The sequence below is a fragment of the Ursus maritimus genome, unplaced genomic scaffold, assembly GCF_017311325.1.
Source record: "Ursus maritimus isolate PB19 unplaced genomic scaffold, ASM1731132v1 scaffold_18, whole genome shotgun sequence".
Taxonomy (NCBI): Eukaryota; Metazoa; Chordata; class Mammalia; order Carnivora; family Ursidae; genus Ursus; species Ursus maritimus.
The window spans coordinates 37,984,299-38,004,873 of NW_024424230.1; the positions used below are offsets into that span (position 1 = coordinate 37,984,299).

A 20,575-nucleotide genomic window follows, 5' to 3' on the forward strand; every position below is an offset into this window, starting at 1 on the left:
TTATGAGCCATTCAGATTTCCTCTTCTTTTCTTACTTGCAAAGATTACTATTCATGACATACTACATAATTTTAGATATTCCAGTGATGAGCATTTTCAAAGTTATATATTTATTATCATTTATATTGAGAAAGCAATTAGCACACAATGTTTTCGTGTGTGATTCCATGGATTTTATTGCTTAGGGAAGGGCTAAAATAATAGTACTTATTAAAAAATTGCAGGTTGTAAAATTATACTGTAGTACTTACAGTGTGCTCATGAGCATTTCATAACTTCACTTCCTGAGCCTGCCAACAAACACCTATCAGTGGCATGGTAGTACAGATCATTAATTTTGACCTTAAGGCACTGAATTTTCATGTTTATCTTTTCTTTTTATTGGAAAATGCACTGGAAAATCTACTTCTAAAAGATTGACAATCGTTTGGCGTATGAAATATGTATAATTTTAGGCATCAGAGCTACGACATCTGATCTAGAAAGTACATTAGAAACTGATCTGGGCCCTATTTATGATTTTTGTACTTCTGTAGATTCAGTCCTAGATAAGTGATTAAAAATACGGATGTTTGGGCACCTGGGTGGCTCATTTGGTTAAGCCTCTGCTTGATTTTGGCTCAGGTCATGGTCTCAGTGTCCTGAGATCCAGCCTTGAGTTATGCTCCACATGGGCGTGAAGCCTGCTTAAGATTCTCTCTCTCCCTCTACCTCTGCCCCGTCCCCCTGCTCAGGCATGCATGCTCTCTCTCTCTTGCTCGCTCTCTGAAAAAAAAAAAAAATTATGGATGTTTAAGTGTAGAAGTAAAGACAGTAGTGAAGAATGTGATAGAATCATTTACATGTCTTTAGATAGGTATGAAGACCAAATTCAAGTATTTCCTAAAAATCCTTTACTGATGTTTACAAGCAGCAAAGAAAGATTAGTGTGGGAAGAATTTGATTTTTATTAGATTTTTGGATTTTATAAACTGGTGAAGAAAACAAATTTATTATGTATTCTAAGATTAGTCACAATGGTCATAATTATTAAATAATCCACAATTGTCATGTTGAAGCACAAAAAATAGAAAGGCTGTCAAAATTTTAAAATAGACGGATACTCAAGTGTATATACAGAGTGACAGAGAATGAAAATGCTGAGACTTTAGAATTATGTTTTTAGCATTACAATTAACTTCAGAGTCCAGATCTGCTGAAGCAGTTAGTAAGACATTTATCAAGCCTGCTACCAGATGACAGGGAGATTCAGGGGTATAACAAACAAAATGATTCATTAAATGCCTATGTCAAATAACAATTCATCTTTTACTTATAGAGATAACCAAATATGTAAAGAAGTAATTATTATTCCTAGTATAAAAGTTGTTATAATTCACTGCAAAGTGATGAATTCATTCATACTGTGAATTCTTTGCTAATGTGTGCAGATAAAGAAAATATAAACGTATTGACGGCTTCTTGAGAAACAGTGTTAAGTCCTGAAATCCATGTTTTTGATTAAGCACATATGATGTTAATGCCATAGCTGGATGAAAGAAAATAACTAGTTACATATATTCAAAAAGTTTCCAAGAAAGACAAATCCATCCACTGTTATACACATGAATAGTCATATTCAAGCCATTGCAAAATGATGCAGGGATTTTAAGAGAAGTATTTCATGAAATTTTAAAAATTATTCATCAAATTAGTTAAAACCACTGAATACTCATATGTGTTCTCAGATTTGTAAATGAATGATCAACCATTATTCTTTAATATGTGCTTTTTAAGAAACTCACTCCCTATTAATTTATAAAAAGAGCTTCAGGTATTCCTCTGTGAAAAATTCAGGCTTCTAGATGACTTTATGGTTGAGAACTACATTAAAAATTAGGATATTTTACAAAGGTATTTTCTCATTCAAAAACTTAAAATGTCCTAATATAACTCTAATAGGTGAAGCATGTTGAAGAAAAAAATCCAGCAAAATTGAAGCCATAGAATATACCTTTTAATTATGTCAAGGTGGAAATGTCCCATTTTCTGAATTATTTGGTTACAACTTTATCAAAGGAATACATTCAAAATATGTTGTACTATCTAAAAAAGATTGCCTGATAGTTTTTTCATGATTATTTCCCAAACAGTGGTACTAATGAGTGGGTAAGAAAGCTTGTACATCACTTAGTAACTGGACAGTTTCTGAAGAACAATTCTGGAAGATATTTCAAAGGCTTCTTGAAACTAAAAATTATAAAAAACCTTATTTTTATTTGGGTTAGAAATATAATGTCCAGTTACATGGGAAATTTATTAAGTATACAAGTAAATTGTAATTCATTGAAATGCTCATCTTCAAAATACAACATTAATCCAAATATTTCTTTAATTACTGATCATATGTCTAAGAAAAATATATTTAGTATTTTCTTGGTAAGTTGAATACATTTAATACTACTTGTATTTTATTTTTATATTGTTTATTTCATAAATTGTTTTTATTTTTAAACTTGCTTCCCTTTATGACATATGATGTTGGATTTTTTAACTTTTTTTAACTTTTTTCCTTTTTTAAATAATTGCTTAAATAAACATGTGACTTGCCTTAAGAAAATTATTAAATGCATAGTAATACAGATGGTATGGTATATAATATGAGTAAAATAATAAAGAGGGTTCTGAAATGGTTTGAGAAACAATGTCCTATTTTCCTTTGTCATTAATTTTTGGATCTGTTGCCTCTTAACAATGTTGTTTTTTTCTAAAATTGTATAATTCAATGGTTTTTAGTATATTGACAAATTAAGCAACTGTAATTGTAGGATAACTGACAGTATATTCTATTAAACCTTTGCATGGCTTATCATTCTTTTCATGTGTGTCTTGATTTAAGCTTTTAATAAGAATTTATATTTGCTTTATATAGGTCTTCCCTTTTACGTTTAATTTATTCCCAAATATTTTATATTTTTTGACCAAAGCTTTTAAGTACTGTCACTATGTTTTTAAACAGATTGTTACTGTTTGGTTAAAAGCTATTAATTTCCTTATGCTTATATCCAGCCATTTTACCAAAGTCGTTTATTATAATTTTAAATAAAATCTTCTGTTTTTCAAAGTGTTAAATCATACCATCTAAAGTTGAAGATGCATAATCTATTCATATTCAACATTATAATAAGTTTTGGTTTTATTATCCAATTGCATTTAGCTACACTTTCACAAAACATTAATAATAATAGTGGTAAGCTAATCTAATCTCATTCTTGAGTTCAGTGGGCAGGCGTTCAGCGTTTTATGATTTATTTTGATATTTTCTGTTCTTTATATTGTATTTGCATAGTTTTTCCTTGTACTAGTTTAAAAATTATTGAAACTAGATAGTGAATTTATCACATAACTGTTCTCTTGAGTGTTGACCGTATTCATGTTATTTTTTTCCTTTAATTTTTTAATGTGATGAATTACGATTGAAATTTTCTAATTTTTATCAGTTCTTACAACATAACTAAAATACATTCTATTTTATCTGATTAATTCTTTGAGCACTGTTAGACTTGATTTGCTATATTCTATTCAGAATCTTGAATCAATTTTTATAAATGGCAACAACATACAGTGTTATACTATTTTAATCAACATTTATTAAGTTATGGAAACTACATAATTTGAAATATATTTCTTACTTTACAAAAGAATGGGAAGCTTCATAATTCATTTTTTTCTCTATATTTTTTCTTAGCTAGATGATTTGAAAAAAAATTATGAGCAACTATCCTGGAAGAGAAAAAGTTACGAAAAGGAGTATCTGGATGTACTTAATAATTATTATGCTGCAGTAAGTTGACCTTTCCCTCCTTCTCTCTGGAGTTCTATTCTCTATTTCTAAATACTAACTCATGCAAGTAAAAGTAATTTCATTATTATACATTTTTTTCCTTTCTGAGATACAAGACATGTATAAATGATTCTCTTATTATTTTCTTAAAGAAAAAATCGTGGGATATTGAGCTTTCTAATATTGCAAAAGACTTTTCAGATATTTCAATTGCAAATACTCAATTGATAGAAGAAAACAGAAGACTCGAAATTGATATTGAAACCATAGCAGGTTTAATCAATGACAGGTAATGGTGCAAATATAATTTTTATTTTGGTATAACATATCCAATATGTTAAATAATACATCTCTTCATTTTGTTCTCCTGGGGTGTGGTGGTGTTTGTGTTTATCATTAGCTTAAATTTTGTTTATTTCTATTAGCATTTTTTTTTAGAGTGGGAGGAGGGGAGCAGAGAGAGAGGGAGAGAGAGAATGTTAAGTAGGCTCCACTCCCAGCACAGAGCCGGACACAGGGCTTAATCTCACAACCATGCGATCATGACCTGAGCTGAAATCAAGAGTCAGATGGAGGCTTAACCAACTGAACTACCCAGGTGCCCCTAGATATTGCTTGATGTTGCTCTTTAAATCACTCTGAATCCCTTTAGAAATATCAAAATGGTGAAAAAATGATCTAATAAGGAGTTTTCTGTTCACTCATATCACCTCTTTTTGACACATCCTCTTATACTCAAAGACACTTTAAAATTAAAATATGTTTAATTAAACTTCTGCTGTCCTTGTCAACCCTCAATTCTTTCTAGCAGCTACTAGTTTTCTCAGGTCAGAAATCTACAGGTTTTCTTGCTTCCTTTTTCTATTTCAATCCTCATATTCAACATGTTAAGAAAAAATCTTCCACATGCTAAATATCTTTTTATCTGTCTCACTACTCCACCAGCACCCTGGTACAAGCTATCATCATGTCTTGTGTGAACTTACAGTGACTTCCAAAGCTAGCTTACTGCAGTCATTATGCTCTCTTTCTAATCTATTATCTACACTATGGTAGGTACATTTCTTTTTTCTTCCTTTTTTTTTTTTTAAACATAAGTATGATCAGTTCCTCTCCATACCTACATAAATGTTATCAGGAATGAAGGGACAAAATGCCTCCTTACCCTCTCCTGCTAGGTCCCTGAATAGGCAAACATACGTGTCTGTGCAGTTTCATATCACACATGGTTTACTTACCCTTATTATTTGGTTCGGATACAATGGCCTTACTTCATCTTCTCCTATTTGCCATATTTTCCCCAGCCCATTTGACATTTTAATGCTATTTACTTTTCCTATAGTATTTTTCTTGTTCCTTCTTCCCAGCACTTATCCTTAAGACAGTTTAAGAGTCAGTTCTGAGAAGCTTTTCATTGACTGTCCAGTTAAATCCAATTTGTCTCTTATGTGTGTGTATGGCCCACTTACTTTTCTCCATATCTCTTGCCATATTTGGAATTTTGTGTGTGTGAATATTTGACTCTTGTTCATTCCCCTCAAAAAATGAGAAGATCTATGAAGACAGGCATATACCATGGCCATATTTTCTTCACCAGTGAATCCACATCGTCAAGCATAGTGCCTGACACATACTATGCTATCCAAAGTTAATTATGGAAGGGAGGGAAGGAGGAAAGAAGGGAGAGGAACAACGATGATATTTGATGATTGTATAGAAAGATTGTTAAAATTTCTTACTGATCATTTTATTTTTGGTAATGATAGAATGAAATATTTGTAAGATTTATCTGTATGTTGAAAATACTTTTTTATTATTATTATGTTCAATTAGCCAACATGTAGTACATCATTAGTTTTTGATGTAGTGTTCAATGATTCATTAGTTGCATTTAACACCCAGTGCTCATCACAACACGTGCCCTCCTTAATACCCATCATCCAGTTACCCCATCCCCCCACGCCCCTGCCTTCTGTAACTCTCAGTTTGTTTCTCAGAGTCCAGAGTCTATCATGGTTTATCTCCCTCTCCAATTTCTTCCCATTCAGTTTTCCCTACCTTCCCCTATGGTCCTCTGCGATTTAAAAGAGAACAAAATGAACATTGTTTTCCAAGAGACAACTTAAAAATGTACTTGTTAATATTAATACATTTTATTAGGAGAAGCAGAGGGGAGAAAAAAAAATGAAGCTAATGAGAAGACTCCTCTGGCAGAAGAGAGTGTGAGGTTAGCATTTATTAGATTATCCCACAGTAAAAAGCAACCACCCTATCTTAGTGGTATACAAGTATAAAAGTTTATTTCTCACTAGCAATTGCAGCTTAGCTGTGTCTCTGCTTTACGTTATTTCTACTTCTTAGATTCAGGGTGAAGGATCAGATCCTTCTAGGACACATTGCTCTGATAAGTAAAATTCATTAGTGAGATCACTTGATAGCTCTTAGAGTTTCCACCAGAAGATAAGTGTTTCTTCTGCTCACACTCCATTGAACAAAGCAAGTCATATGGCCAAGCCTGATGTCAACAGGGTGGTAAGTCTAATCCTCTTAAAAAGAGAGACAGTGCATAATTGAGAATACTGATACAATCTATCACATGTAGTGGGAACGTAGACCTGGTTATAGGAAAGGATTTCAATCATATGTATTGCACTTGTCCACTTAATACCTCAGATGTCATTTAATTACTTAAATTTTCCTTCAAATTTTTACCTGAAATTAAAAAAATTAATGGATGATTTTAATAGCAGATTATGTAGTTCTCAACAGAGAATAAATGAAAGAATAGTGAAATGAAAGATGAAGGGATATACAGGCAAGAAAGAGTCAGGTCTACCACATTTCTAAGTGATGTTCCAAAGGAAGAGAAGATTAAAAAAAAAAAAACACAGAGGTAATATTTGAGGAGATAATCATCAGTCATATATGCCAAACATTTCTTACGTTCTTGTTTTTAACTGGTCTCTCACTCTCAGATGATAGGTAAGTAGGTAGGTAGGTAGATAGATGATAGATAGATAGATAGATAGATAGATAGATAGATAGATAGATGATAGATAGATGCAAATGTAATTATTCATTTCCAAACTTTATTTGCTTTTCTTCCAAATCTTCTAAGTCATTTTATGATTCCCTGTTTGATGTAGATATTTACAGCTTAACTTTTGCTTCTTCAACATAGTACAAATAGTTATTTTATTTTAGTTATTATTTTATCTACATCTGACAATTTAAATATGTGTAGTCTTTGTAATCTTTTTTTTCTGATTCTTTTTTTAAATAATAATATTTTTTATTATGTTAGTCACCGTACAGTACATCCCTGGTTTTTGATGTAAAGTTCCATGATTCATTAGTTGTGTGTAACACCCAGTGCACCATGCAATACGTGCCCTCCTTAATACCCATCACCAGCCTATCCCATTCCCCCACCCCTCTGAAGCCCTCAGTTTGTTTCTCAGAGTCCATAGTCTCTCATGCTTTATTCCCCCTTCTGATTACCCCCCTTTCTTTATCCCTTTCTTCTCCTACCGATCTTCCTACTTCTTATGTTCCACAGATGAGAGAAACCATATGATAATTGTCTTTCTCTGCTTGACTTATTTCACTTAGCATTATCTCCTCCAGTGCTGTCCATGTTGCAGCAAATGTTGAGAAATCATTCTTTTTGATAGCTGAGTGATATTCTATTGTATATATGGACCACATCTTCTTAATCCAGTCATCTATTGAAGGGCATCTCGGGTCCTTCCACGATTTAGCTATTTTGGACAATGCTACTATGAACATTGGGGTGCATATGGCCCTTCTCTTCACTACGTCTGTATCTTTGGGGTAAATACCCAGTAGTGCAATTGCTGGATTGTAGGGTAGCTCAATTTTTAACTTTTTAAGGGACTTCCGCACTGTTTTCGAAAGTGGCTGTACCAACTTGCATTCCCACCAACAGTGTAGGAGGGATCCCCTTTCTCCACATCCTCTCCAACTTTTGTTGTTGCCTGCCTTTTCAATTTTTGCCATCCTAACTGGCGTAAGGTGGTATCTCAATATGGTTTTGATTTGAATTTCCCTGATGGCTAATGATTTTGAACATTTTTTCATGTGTCTGTTAGCCATTTGTATGTCTTCATTGGAAAAGTGTCTGTTCGTGTCTTCTGCCCATTTTTTGATTTCCTTATTTGTTTCTTGTCTATTGAGTTTGAGAAGTTCTTTGTAGATCTTGGATACCAGTCCTTTATCTGTAGTGTCATTTGCAAATATATTCTCCCATTCCGTGGGCTGCCTCTTAGTTTTTCTGACTGTTTCCTTGGCTGTGCAGAAACTTTTAATCTTGATGAAGTCCCATAAATTCATTTTATCTTTTGTTTCTCTTGCCTTTGGGGATGTGTCATGAAAAAGGTTGCTTTGGCCGATGTCGTAGAGGTTGCTGCCTATGTTCTCCTCTAGAATTTTGATGGATTCCTGTCTCACATCGAGGTCTTTCATCCATTTGGAGTTTATTTTTGTGTATGGTGTGAGATAGTGGTCAAGTTTCATTCTCTTGCATGTAGCTGTCCAATTTTCCCAGCACCATTTATTGAAGAGACTGTCTTTTTCCCACCGGATGTTTTTTCCTGCTTTATCAAATATTAGTTGCCCAAAGAGCCGAGGGTCCATTTCTGGGCTCTCTATTCTGTTCCATTGGTCTATGTGTCTGTTTTTGTGCCAGTACCATGCTGTCTTTGTGATCACAGCTTTGTAGTACAGCTCGAAATCCGGCATTGTGATGCCCCCAGCTTTGTTTTTCCTTTTCAACAGTTCCTTGGAGATTCGGGGCCTTTTCTGTTTCCATACAAATTTAAGGACTGTTTGTTCCAGTTCTTTGAAAAATGTCCTTGGTATTTTGATCGGGATAGCATTGAAAGTGTAGATTGCTCTGGGTAGCATGGACATTTTAACTATGTTAATTCTTCCGATCCATGAGCATGGAATATCTTTCCATCTTTTTATGTCTTCCTCAATGTCTTTCAAGAGTGATTTATAGTTTCTAGAATATAGGTCCTTTACGTCTCTGGTTAAGTTAATTCCAAGGTAACGTATGGTTTTTGGTGCTATTGTAAATGGGATGGATTCCCTAATTTCTCTTTCTTCGGTCTCGTTATTCGTGTATAGAAATGCAACTGATTTCTGAGCATTTATTTTGTATCCTGCCACGTTACTGAATTGCTCTATAACTTCTAATAGTTTGGGAGTGGCTTCTTTTGGGTTTTCCATATAGAGTATCATGTCATCTGCAAAGAGAGACATTTTGACTTCTTCTTTGCCAATTTGAATACCTTTGATCCCTTTTTGTCGTCTGATTGCTGTTGCAAGGACTTCTAGTACTATGTTGAATAATAGTGGCGAGAGTGGGCATCCTTGTCGTGTTCCTGATCTTAAGGGAAAGGCTTCCAGCTTTTCCCCATTGAGAATAATATTTGCAGTAGGCTTTTCATAGATGGCTTTTATGAGATTGAGAAATGTACCTTCTATTCCTACACTCTGAAGGGTTTTAATCAGGAAAGGATGCTGTATTTTGTCAAATGCTTTTTCGGCATCGATTGAGAGGATCATATGGTTCCTGAGTCTTTTCTTGTTGATATGATGTATCACGCTGATTGATTTGCGAATATTGAACCACGCTTGCATCCCAGGTATGAATCCCACTTGATCGTGATGGATAATCCTTTTAATGTACTGTTGGATTCTATTAGCAAGTATCTTGTTGAGGATTTTGGCGTCCATATTCATTAGGGAAATCGGTCTGTAATTCTCCTTTTTGAGGGGGTCTTTGCCTGGTTTGGGGATCAAGGTAATATTGGCCTCATAGAATGAGTTTGGTAGCTTTCCTTCTGTTTCTATTTTTTGAAATAGCTTTAGGAGAATAGGTATTATTTCTTCTTTGAATGTTTGGTAGAATTCCCCAGGAAAACCGTCCGGGCCTGGAGTTTTGTTATTTGGAAGGTTGTTTATCACTGACTCAATTTCTTCATAATTAATTGGCCTGTTTAAGGAATCAATTTCTTCCGGTTTCAATCTTGGTAGTTTATAGGTTTCCAGGAAGGATTCCATCTCTTCCAGATTGCTTAGTTTATTGGCATATAGCTGTTGATAAAAATTTCTAATAATCCTTCCAATTTCAATGGTGTTCGTCGTGACCTCTCCTTTTTCATTCATAATTTTAATAATCTGGGTCCTTTCTCTTTTCTTTTGGATAAGTCTTGCCAGTGGTCTGTCAATTTTATTGATTCTCTCAAAGAACCAGCTTCTAGTCCTGTTGATCTGCTCTACTGTACTTCTGGTTTCTGCTTGATTGATTTCAGCTCTAATTTTGGTCAACTGCTTCCTCGTGCGTGGATTAGGCCTGTCCCTCTGTTGCTGTTCCAGCTTCTTGAGGTGAGAATATAAAAACTGCATTTTAGATTTTTCTATTCTTTTGAGTGAGGCTTGGATGGCTATGTATTTCCCCCTTAGGACTGCCTTTGCAGTATCCCATAGGTTTTGGACTGTTGTATTTTCATTCTCATTGGTCTCCATAAATTGTTTAATTTGATTTTTGATTTCCTGGTTTATCGAGTCATTCCTGAGCAGGATGGTTCTTAGTCTCCAAGTGTTTGAGTTTCTTCCAAATTTTTCCTTGTGGTTGAGTTCCAATTTCAGAGCGTTGTGGTCTGAGAATATGCAGGGGATAATTTCAATCTTTTGGTATCGGTTGAGACCTGTTTTGTGTCCCAGAACAGATATTTATAATTATCCACTTGTTGGATACATCCTTTAAGAATAATTTAGTGTCCTTCTGTATCTCTAACTATAGTCTTTAGTTTAAAATCCAATCTGTCTGAAATGAGAATTCCTACCCCAGCTTTCTTTGAGGTCCATTGGCATTAAAGATGGTTTTCCATCCCTTCACTTTCAGTCTGGATGTATCTTTAGGTTCAAGATGAGACTCTTGTAGACAGCAAATGGATGGGTCATGTCTTTTTATCCAATCTGCAACCCCGTGGTGTTTTATGGGAGCATTTAGGCCATTCACATTGAGAGTGATTATTGAGAGATATGATTTTAATGATGTCATGTTGCCTGTAAAATCTTTGTTTCTATAGATTGTAACTTTCTGTTCTGTGTCACTCTTGGCACCTTTTTACTTTTATAGAACCCACTTAATATCTCCTGTAGGGCTGGTTTCATGGTTACGAAATTGGTCAATGACTGGCGATTCTGGAAGGTCCTTATCTCTCTATCAATTCTGAATGACAGCCTTTCTGGATAAAGGATCCTTGGCTGCATGTTTTTCTCTAAAAGAGCTTTAAAAATGCCCCCCCCCCAACCCTTTCTCCCATTCCAGGTCTGTGTAGACAGATCTCATGTAATCCTAATACCTTTGCCTTGGTACGTGAGAAATTTCTTTGCCCTGGCCGCTTTCAATACTGTATCCTTGCATCTAATATTTGCGAGTTGCACTATGACGTGACGTGGCTTGTTCAAATATCTCTTGTAGACCTCTCTCTTTCTCCACCCCCTCAGGGATGCCGATGATTCTGACATTGGAACGTTTCATTGAGTCAGTAATCTCCCGTAACCTACATTCCTGAGATTGGATTTTTTGAGCCAAGTTTCTGTTTTAGCTTTCTCTTCTACCATCCCATCGTCCAGTTCACTAATTCGTCTTCTGCCTCATTTACCCTGGCCGTCAGAGCATCTAGTTTGTCTGCATTTGATTCATAGCATTTTTAGTTTCTGCCAGATTCGCTCTCATTTCCGCCCTTAGAGATGCTATATTCTCGTTAATATTTTCGTTAATATTTTTTTCAAGTCTACACATCATCTTGACCATTGTTCCTCTGAACTCCATTTCTGATAATTTGTTTATATCCATATCCATCAGTGCTGTGGCAGAGGCCACAGACTCATTGTCTTTTCTTTGCTGGGGGGGTTTCTCCTTCTCGTCATTCTGATAAGGAGAGGTGACAGGGTTGTCCAGAGCCCAAATTATTGACCAGGAGCCATGAAGTGTGCACTTGTTTTATAGGGATCTTAGGGATGTGGGCATCTTGATTTTTCAGCCTGCCTTCTGGGGGAGGGACCTGCCGCGCTGATACTCAGGCAACCCTTTTTGGGTAGTCTCCCTGTCCCCTGCAAGGGGGATGGGGATGGGCACACTGTAAGCAGGTTTTTCCAGGCTTTTGTTCTCTGGTGGCTTTCTCTGGCAGTTTTCTGTGGCTCTTCTCAGAGTCAGAGCAGCAGTGGCCGAATCCCAGCCTCTGTCTCAGAATAGCGAGATCACAGTCTGCTCTCCACTGAGCTCTTCTGGCCACTTTAACTCTGTTTCTGTTGGTGCTGCTAAACCCTACAGCGTCCCGGGATGTGCGCCCCACAGCCGGTGTCCCAGCCCTCACTTTTGTGGCCGGCATGTCTCTGTCCTTTGTGTTTCTAACACCGCCAGCCGCCGGCTGCCCCCGCGCTCTTCGGAGCTCCGTTTCAGTGTGGTTCGCGCACACTCCGGAGCTCCGGTTTTCAGACTGGTCGTGCGTGTTCCTGGGCTCATGGTCTCAGTCTGCTGTCTCCCAGATGCTGTCTGCGAGTCAGCCCACTCCCCAGTGCAGGTGGCTACCGCTTCCTGGCGCCCGAGCACGGAGGCTCCCTCCCCCTTCCATTTATCTTCTGATATCTGTGCCTGGATTCACGGCTCCCCGCTTGTACCTCAGTACTCAGCGCTGGAGATGTTCATTTGTAGAGATCCAGATATATCTTCCTGCATCTCAGGCTGATTCAATGGGTGTTCAGGATGGTCTGGTACCTATGCAGCTTGACTCGGGACCAGCTGAAAAATGGGACCCCTACTCCTCCGCCATGTTAACTCAACTCTCTAGTCTTTGTAATCTACTTTTGCATCTTACTCTCTTAGCTAATGCTTTTGGTGTCTTTTTTCCTTGTGCTCTTGGCTATTTTTATTGTGCATTGTCCATTTTCTTCTGGAAACTCTTTGTGGAAAATATTTGAGTTAAGATAAAATTGGGCTAATCATATGCCCACCTTATATTTATGAGAGGGGTTCTCTTTTTCAGTTTTGTCCTTGGATATGTCCAAGACTTTTTTTCATTTCCTAAGCTATATAATTCAAAGCTCCATTTTATCAACATTTCCACATCTTGTATGGTCTCTTCGGACTCTGCTTATAGTATGTATTTGTTGTGGAAAAGAAAATATGAAAAAGTGCAAAAAACATAAAATCATTTCAGTAAATAGAGGCAATCATATTAATATATTACTGATCTTTTCATTCATAAATTAATTGGATGTCCTGCTTTTATTCCCAACGTGGTATAATAGAATTTTTGGTGCATTGTTATACAAATTTCAAATATATTATTTAAATATCTGTACAAAAGTCTATTATATGGGTGAGCCATGATTTTTTCATACTTACTCTAAAGTTTATGTTTAGGTTGTTCTTAGTTTTATGACTTATAAATAATGTGGTGATTTTTTTTCAGAAATCTTTCTTAGTATTATTGCTTTTTAAAATTTAAAGTAGATTTATAAAAGTAGATTGGCTATAATACTTTTAAATTCCTATTATCTTAAAAAAAATAAAATAAATTCCTAATAACTTTTTTTTCCTAATAACTTTCTAAATCTACTTTCTAGAAAGAATGTATCATTTATTGAAGCTGAGCAATACGTAAGCTTGTTCTGTCATGTGTGCCTGTGCTAACATTGAGTGCTATGGTTTTTAAAAAAATCTGTTCCAATTTGATAAATGAAATAGTATGTTTTCAATATTGTTAACACTCCATTTCTCTGATCACTAATGAGGTGGGATATTCATACATACTCTCTTGAGTTCTTCTTTTTCTAGAGAATTCTTGTGGGGATCCAGAGAGGCAAAGTACCTTTCCTAAATTACTACAGCCTTAACACCACTGGCATTTGAAACCCGATTTTCTATATCCAGATTCAGGATTTTTTGCCTTATCTCATTTTTTTTTTTTTTTGTAATTTAATCTGACTTCAATTTAACTGATGGTTAATGGATGTTCAAATACATTTGACATATTAGTCCAATAATAATAATCCCAGATAGTAGTCTTTACGTTAAAATGGCAATTGTCTTAGGGTACAGGTAAGATTGTTGTGAGCTTGCACTTTGACTTTGTGGCTAGAGCTTAGAGCAAGTGCTTGATCTGACTTGTGTGTGTGTGTGTGTGTGTGTGTGTGTGTGTGTGCGCGCGCGCACATGTTTTTATGTGGCAGGCAGCTAGGGCAAACATTGAGGGTAGGGAACTAAGTGTTAGATAATGAATCATTCCAAAGGATTTAGACTCTGATGAAGACTATAGAAATCCACTAAAGAAGCTGTATGGTCAGATTTCTCTTTTAAAGATATCACTTTGGTAGTAATTGGATGAGTTAAGATTTGAATAATGAAAAATGTATGGAGGAAAAAAGAAAGGCTGGAGGGAAGATGTTGATATGTTTGGTCTGGAATTGTGTATGGCGTGATTCGATAAGTGTCTAGGTATCACTTTGATGCATAGGTCTGAAATCGAGGGAAGATGTTCATGGAGATTAAAGCTAGATATGAAATGCAGAAGTGCTTTAATATGGCAAGCAAACATTTTTATGTTTGCCACTTCATTTACTTCTTAGAAATTAGAACTTTCATGAGGTAGAAATTTTGTGGGATAAATTATAACATCAAACCATATATAAATATAAGGTAAAGTTTCCTCAATATCAAGGTCAGAAAAGAAATATTATTAGTGGCCTCTATAGACTCTATCCACTAACAAAAACTGCTCTCTCATTCATTAGAAAATGAAACCTAAGGGGCACCTGGGTGGCACAGCAGTTAAGCGTCTGCCTTCGGCTCAGGGAGTGATCCCGGCCTTCTGGGATCGAGCCCGATTATGAGCCTGCTTCTTCCTCTCCCACTCCCCCTGCTTGTGTTCCCTCTCTCGCTGGCTGTCTCTGTCTCTGTCAAATAAATAAATAAAATCTTTAAAAAAAAAAAAAAGAAAGAAAGAAAATGAAACCTAAATTCAACTGAAAAGACAAAGATAAAATAGGAAGCTTCTACGAAGAAAACACCAAATATAATTAACATTTATTTAACTGTATTTTATTATTTATTTTTAAAAATATTTTTCCAGATTTAGTGAAGTATAATTGAGAAATAAAGATTGTATATATTTAAGGTGTACAAATGTTGGGTTTTTAATTAAGACTTTATTTTTTAAAAGGCAGTAGGGTCACAGCAAAATTGAGGAGAAGATATGGAGACTTCCCATATACCCCCTGCTCCTACACATGCATAGCCTCTTCATTATCGACATCCTTCACCACAGTGGTACAGGTGGTACAATTGATGAACCTACACTGACAGAACATAATCACCCAAAGTCCGTAGTTTACATCGTGGTTAACTCTTGGTGTTTTATATTCTATAGGTTTGGACAAATGTATAATGACTTATATGTACAATAATGGTATTATACAGAGTATTTTCATTGCCCTAGTCTTCTGTGTCCTGTCTACTCATTATTCCCCCCACCCCTCCCATAAACTCTGACAATCACTGATCTTTTTATTGTCTTCATAGTTTTTCCTTTTCCAGAATGACACATAGTTAGAATCCTATAGTATGTAGCCTTTTCATTTGGATTTTTTTTCACTTACTAATATACATTTAAAATTCCTCCATGTCATTCATGTCTCGATAGCTCATTTCTTTTTAGTACCAAGTACTATCTGTATCTGGATGTACCACAGTTTATTTATCCATTTACCTACTGAAGATCATCTTGGTTGCTTCCAAGTTTTGGCAATTATAGATAAAGCTGCTATAAATATTAATGTGCAGATTTTTGTGTGGACAAAAGTTTCAGCTCCTTTGGGTAAATACCAATTAACAGGATTGCTGGATCATATGATAAGAATATGTTTAGTTTTGGGGTGCCTGGGTGGCTCAGTCGTTAAGCATCTGCCTTTGGCTCAGGGCGTGATCCCGGCATTCTGGGATCGAGTCCCACATCAGGCTCCTCTGCTGGGAGCCTGCTTCTTCCTCTCCCACTCCCCCTGCTTGTCTCTCTCTCACTGGCTGTCTCTGTGTCAAATAAATAAATAAAATCTTTAAAAAAAGAAAAAAAAAGAATATGTTTAGTTTTGTAGAAAACTGCCAAACTGTCTTCCAAAGGGGCAGTATTATTTTGCATTCCCAATAGCAATGAATGAAAGTTCATGTTGATCCACATCCTCACCAGCATTTGGTATTGTTCTGGATTTTGGCCATTGTAATAGGTGTGTAGTGATACTTGATTATTGTTTTGATTTGCATTTCCCTAATGACATATAACGTGAAGCATATTTTCATGTACTTATTTGATATTGTTCGTATACTTATCTTCTTTGGTGAGGTGTCCATTAAGGTCTTTGACCTGCCTGTTTTTTATTTTTTTTTCCTTACTGTTGACTTTTTAGAGTATTTTGTAGCTTTGGATAACAGGTCTTTACCAGATGTGTCTTTTACAAATATTTTCTCTCAGTTTGTGGCTTATCTTCTCAATTTTTTGACCTTGGGTTTCACAGAGCCAAAGGTTTTAATTTTAATGAAGTCCAGCTTATCAATTATTTCTTTCCTGGATTGTGCCTTGTATCTAAAAGATCATTGCCATACCCAAGCTCATCTAGTTTTTCTTTTATGTTATCTTCAGGGATTTTATAGTTTGCATTTTACATTTAGGTCTATGATGCATTTTGAGTTAATTTTTATGAAAGGTTAAGGTCTGTGCTAGCTTCTTTTTTTTTTTTGTATATGGATGTCCAGTTGTTCCAACACCATTTGTTGAAAAGGTGATCTTTGCTCCACTGTATTGCCTTTGCTTCTTTGTCAAAGATCATTTGACTGTCTCTGTGGGTCTATTTTTGGGCTCTCTATTCTGTTGCATTGACATATTTGTCTGTTCTTTCACTAAGAACCCCCACTGTCTCGATTGCTATAGCTTTATAGTAAGTCTTGAAACTATATATATATATATATTTTTTTTTAAAGATTTTATTTATTTATTTGACAGAGACAGCCAGCCAGCGAGAGAGGGAACACAAGCAGGGGGAGTGGGAGAGGAAGAAGCAGGCTCCCAGCGGAGGAGCCTGATGTGGGGCTCGATCCCAGAACGCTGGGATCACGCCCTGAGCCGAAGGCAGACGCCCAATGACTGTGCCACCCAGGCGCCCCTTGAAACAATATATTTTTAAAATGATTAAATGTAGGAGTATGTAAAATTTTTTAATATTCAACATGAGAAAAAATCAAGTTCTAATCAAATAAATCAAAATTTCTATTGTGATTATAACTAAACTCCTAATGTAATATTGTTTTATAATTTAATAAAATGATATCAGGCAAAAGTAACCATAAACAGCTCTATGATCTATTTAAATAAGAAAAAGATTAAACAATCATTAAACTGTGTAGTGTTGGCCAAAATATAGATAGCTAGATAACTGAAACATTACTAGATACTAACAGTAGTTGGTAGGAAATAAGATTTTAAATTTTTCTCTTGATATAGAGCAAGTGGTAGGGAGCAGAGGGAAAAGGTGAGAGAGAATGCCAAGCAGGCTCCATGCCCAGTACAGAGCCCAACATGGAGCTTGATCTCACAACCCTGAGATCATGACCTGAGCCAAAATCAAGAGCCAAATGAACAGAATTCAGCTACATAGAACAACCTGGGTGAATCTCATAATCATAATATTGAGCAAAAGAAGACACAAAAGTAGTATATACAATATGATCCACTTCAAAAACTAACACATTTTCATGGTGGTGGTAGACATCAGGATTGCAGCTCCTGTTGGATGGCAGTCACTGGGAGAGCACTCATAGGAGTTTCTGCTGACAGTGTTCAGTTTTTTCTGTCTGAATGAAAGCATTACTGGTCCATTCAACAGTGAAATGTAATAAGCTGTATTCTTTGATTTGCATACTCTTTTTTATAAAAGTTCTACTTCAATAAAATGTTATGTTTAAAAACAGACATTAAATTACATAAATTGTTAATTCAGTCCAACAAAAAATACATTCAGTAACTTATTAATCTATTATTGAATTCATATTACATGCATAAAGTTTCTGTATATATATATAAAAGGGAAAGTTCCTGCTTTTAATGAACCCCCAAGGTAATAATTATTATAGAAGCTAAACTTTATTAGCAGCCTAATAAGTATGATTAGAAAGGCAGGAATGGCTTTAGCTAGCAAAAAATTCTGGAGTTGCAGCTCTTTTTAGCCGTTAGTGACTTATTACCTGTGATTTCTTTCCCACATTCATTTCTGTGGTTTTCTAGAAGTATTCTGCCTTCTGTACGATCTCAAATTTATTTAGTTATTTTTCCTCTTAGAAATAGTATAGCCTTGGTGATAGTTTACACATAAAATAAAAAAAGATAAAATGTATACTTTTTGCATGGCTGCACACCTACTGCTTTATAAATGCTTGCAGATAGGACCTATCTGTATTTTCACTTGTTATTGAATCCTCAAGGACTAATCTAGTCACTAATCTACAGACACATTGTTGATGTGCATTAAATATTTGTTGAATGGCATTTTTGATAGAAAAATTCATTTGTTATACACTATACATTATAAGAGATACAGAAAATAATATAAAGGTTTTTATTATCTCATGGTTAACATCAGAAATAGTTTCATGTATCTTTATTTTTACTCTGTGCAGTGATTTTATAATCTAACAATTATGGTCAGTAGACTAATATTATAACTTTATGCTTATAATGAACTTCATAATCAAGGTTTATACTTAAAGAAAATGTAGACCTGGGTGCCTGGGTGGCTCATTTGGTTAAGTAGCTGCCTTCAGCTGGGGTCTTGATCCCAGAGTCCTGGGATAGAGCCCCAGGTCTGGCTTCCTGCTCAGCGGGGAGCCTGCTTCTCCCTCTGCCTGCTGCGCCCCCTGCTTGTGGTCTCTTTCTCTCTGTCAAATAAATAAACAAAATGTTAAAAAAAAAAAAAAAAGAAAAGAAAATATAAACCTAAATATCGAATGTATGTTTGTGAGTGTATATGTTTGTGCATGTGTGTGTGTTTGTGTGTCCTGAACACTTGCTTGATATGAAATGCTGTTTAAGCGCTAGGGATATCATTTAAATTTACATTCTCCAAAATAGATAATAAACATGTGAAACGATTATTTTTTAAAAATTCAGTTACTGATACTTTTGTGAGAAAGAAAAAATTGGATAATGTGCTTGAGTTACAAGGCCAGGGAAGGTTTGGGAGCTCTGCTTTAGCAAGGACCTTTAGGAACACCTGTCTCTAAGGTGTAATATTTGAATGGAGACGTGAATGAAGAAGACATGCTACCTTTGAGCTGATCCGAGGAAGAAGTTGTCAAGTAAAAGGAATGGAACGTGCAAAAGCCCTGTGATGGATAAAGATCCTATGTGTTCTAGAAACAGAGTGGAGGTCAGTGTTTCCGGAAAATTGTATGTGGGTAGAGTAATTTAAAGAGACAAATGTTGGCAAGCAGACAGGGCCCAGATACTGCAACCCCTTAAGTGGGCTGTGATAAAGGAATATAGATGAAAACATTGAATGCATTTAAAGTATCTTACATTTTATTTTAGAAAGATCTGTTGGGCAGCTTAGTGAAGGATGGACTTTAGTGCATATAGGAAGGATGACAGCTTTTTTTGTAATTCAGAAAAATTATAATAATGATGACATAGATCAAGGTTTTTTCCCAATAAAAATGGTAATAGCTGATTTCAGATATATTTCAGAGGAAGTGCCAACTAGATCTTTTGATAGATGGAATATAAAATGTGAGGGAAAAAATGGTCCTCCGGCTGTTTCCTGAGGTAACAATGGCTTGAGGAAAGTGTGAGGAGGATTTTGGAGAAGATATAATTATGTCTCTTTGGGCCATATTAAACTTCAGATTCTAATTAGCTATTCAAATGGAAATGAAAAGTAAAAATCAGGTACATAGGTCTATAGCACAGAGGTGAGGAAGGCAAAAATTTTGAGTCATAAAATTAAAAGGACAGGGTGAAATGTCTAAAAAATATGTAGATTAAAGAGTCATGAGAATTTACATTTCCTGCAATGTTGATATCAGAGAATGTAAGACACTTATAAATGGAGCATAAATAGGATACACATTCTTTAAATGCCATGTCGTGGTTATGGGAAAGTAAAGGAAATCCTCAGGGACTAATGCAAAGAAAACTGAACAACCTCAAGTTAAAATTTTAGTTGATATTTGGCTGCTCTGAAAATAAGAATTGTAGAGTAACTTTGCTGATCTTGGCAAACAGGGTAGTTAAATTTTAGTGTCTTCAGAATATAGGCCATGGGCTATGAATCTGAACAAGTAAGGGAGCTGGGTAAAGTAAAGGCATTTGAATGGGTAGAGCAGAAAAAAATATACTCACAACAAAGGCAGAGACAAGAAAGTGTGTTTGCCTAAGCCTGGAACCTGGGTAGGGAAAAACAAGTGAGAACAGTCTGCCTTTTTGTCACAATTGTTTGATATTTTCCTTTATATATACCATCTAGGTGGTCTCAAACAAGAAATTACCACTTTAAGAAATTATCTTACTTTGATAAATATTCTCTAGAAAAATAAATTGGCTGAGGCCACACAAGACTTTCTGAGATAAAGTAAAGCTTTTAAAGATGAGCTCACAAAATTCCAACATGAAT

The 20,575-nt window shown here is 35.5% G+C and overlaps 1 protein-coding gene across 1 annotated transcript in view; it reads left to right on the top strand.

Annotated features, from left to right (window-relative positions):
- CCDC178 (coiled-coil domain containing 178) overlaps positions 1–20,575 on the top strand; it is a 403,099-nt gene that overhangs the window by 104,232 nt on the left and 278,292 nt on the right. Inside the window, 2 exon segments of the mRNA XM_040632379.1 lie at positions 3,728–3,823; positions 3,976–4,112. Coding sequence (XP_040488313.1) covers positions 3,728–3,823; positions 3,976–4,112 — 233 coding nt within the window.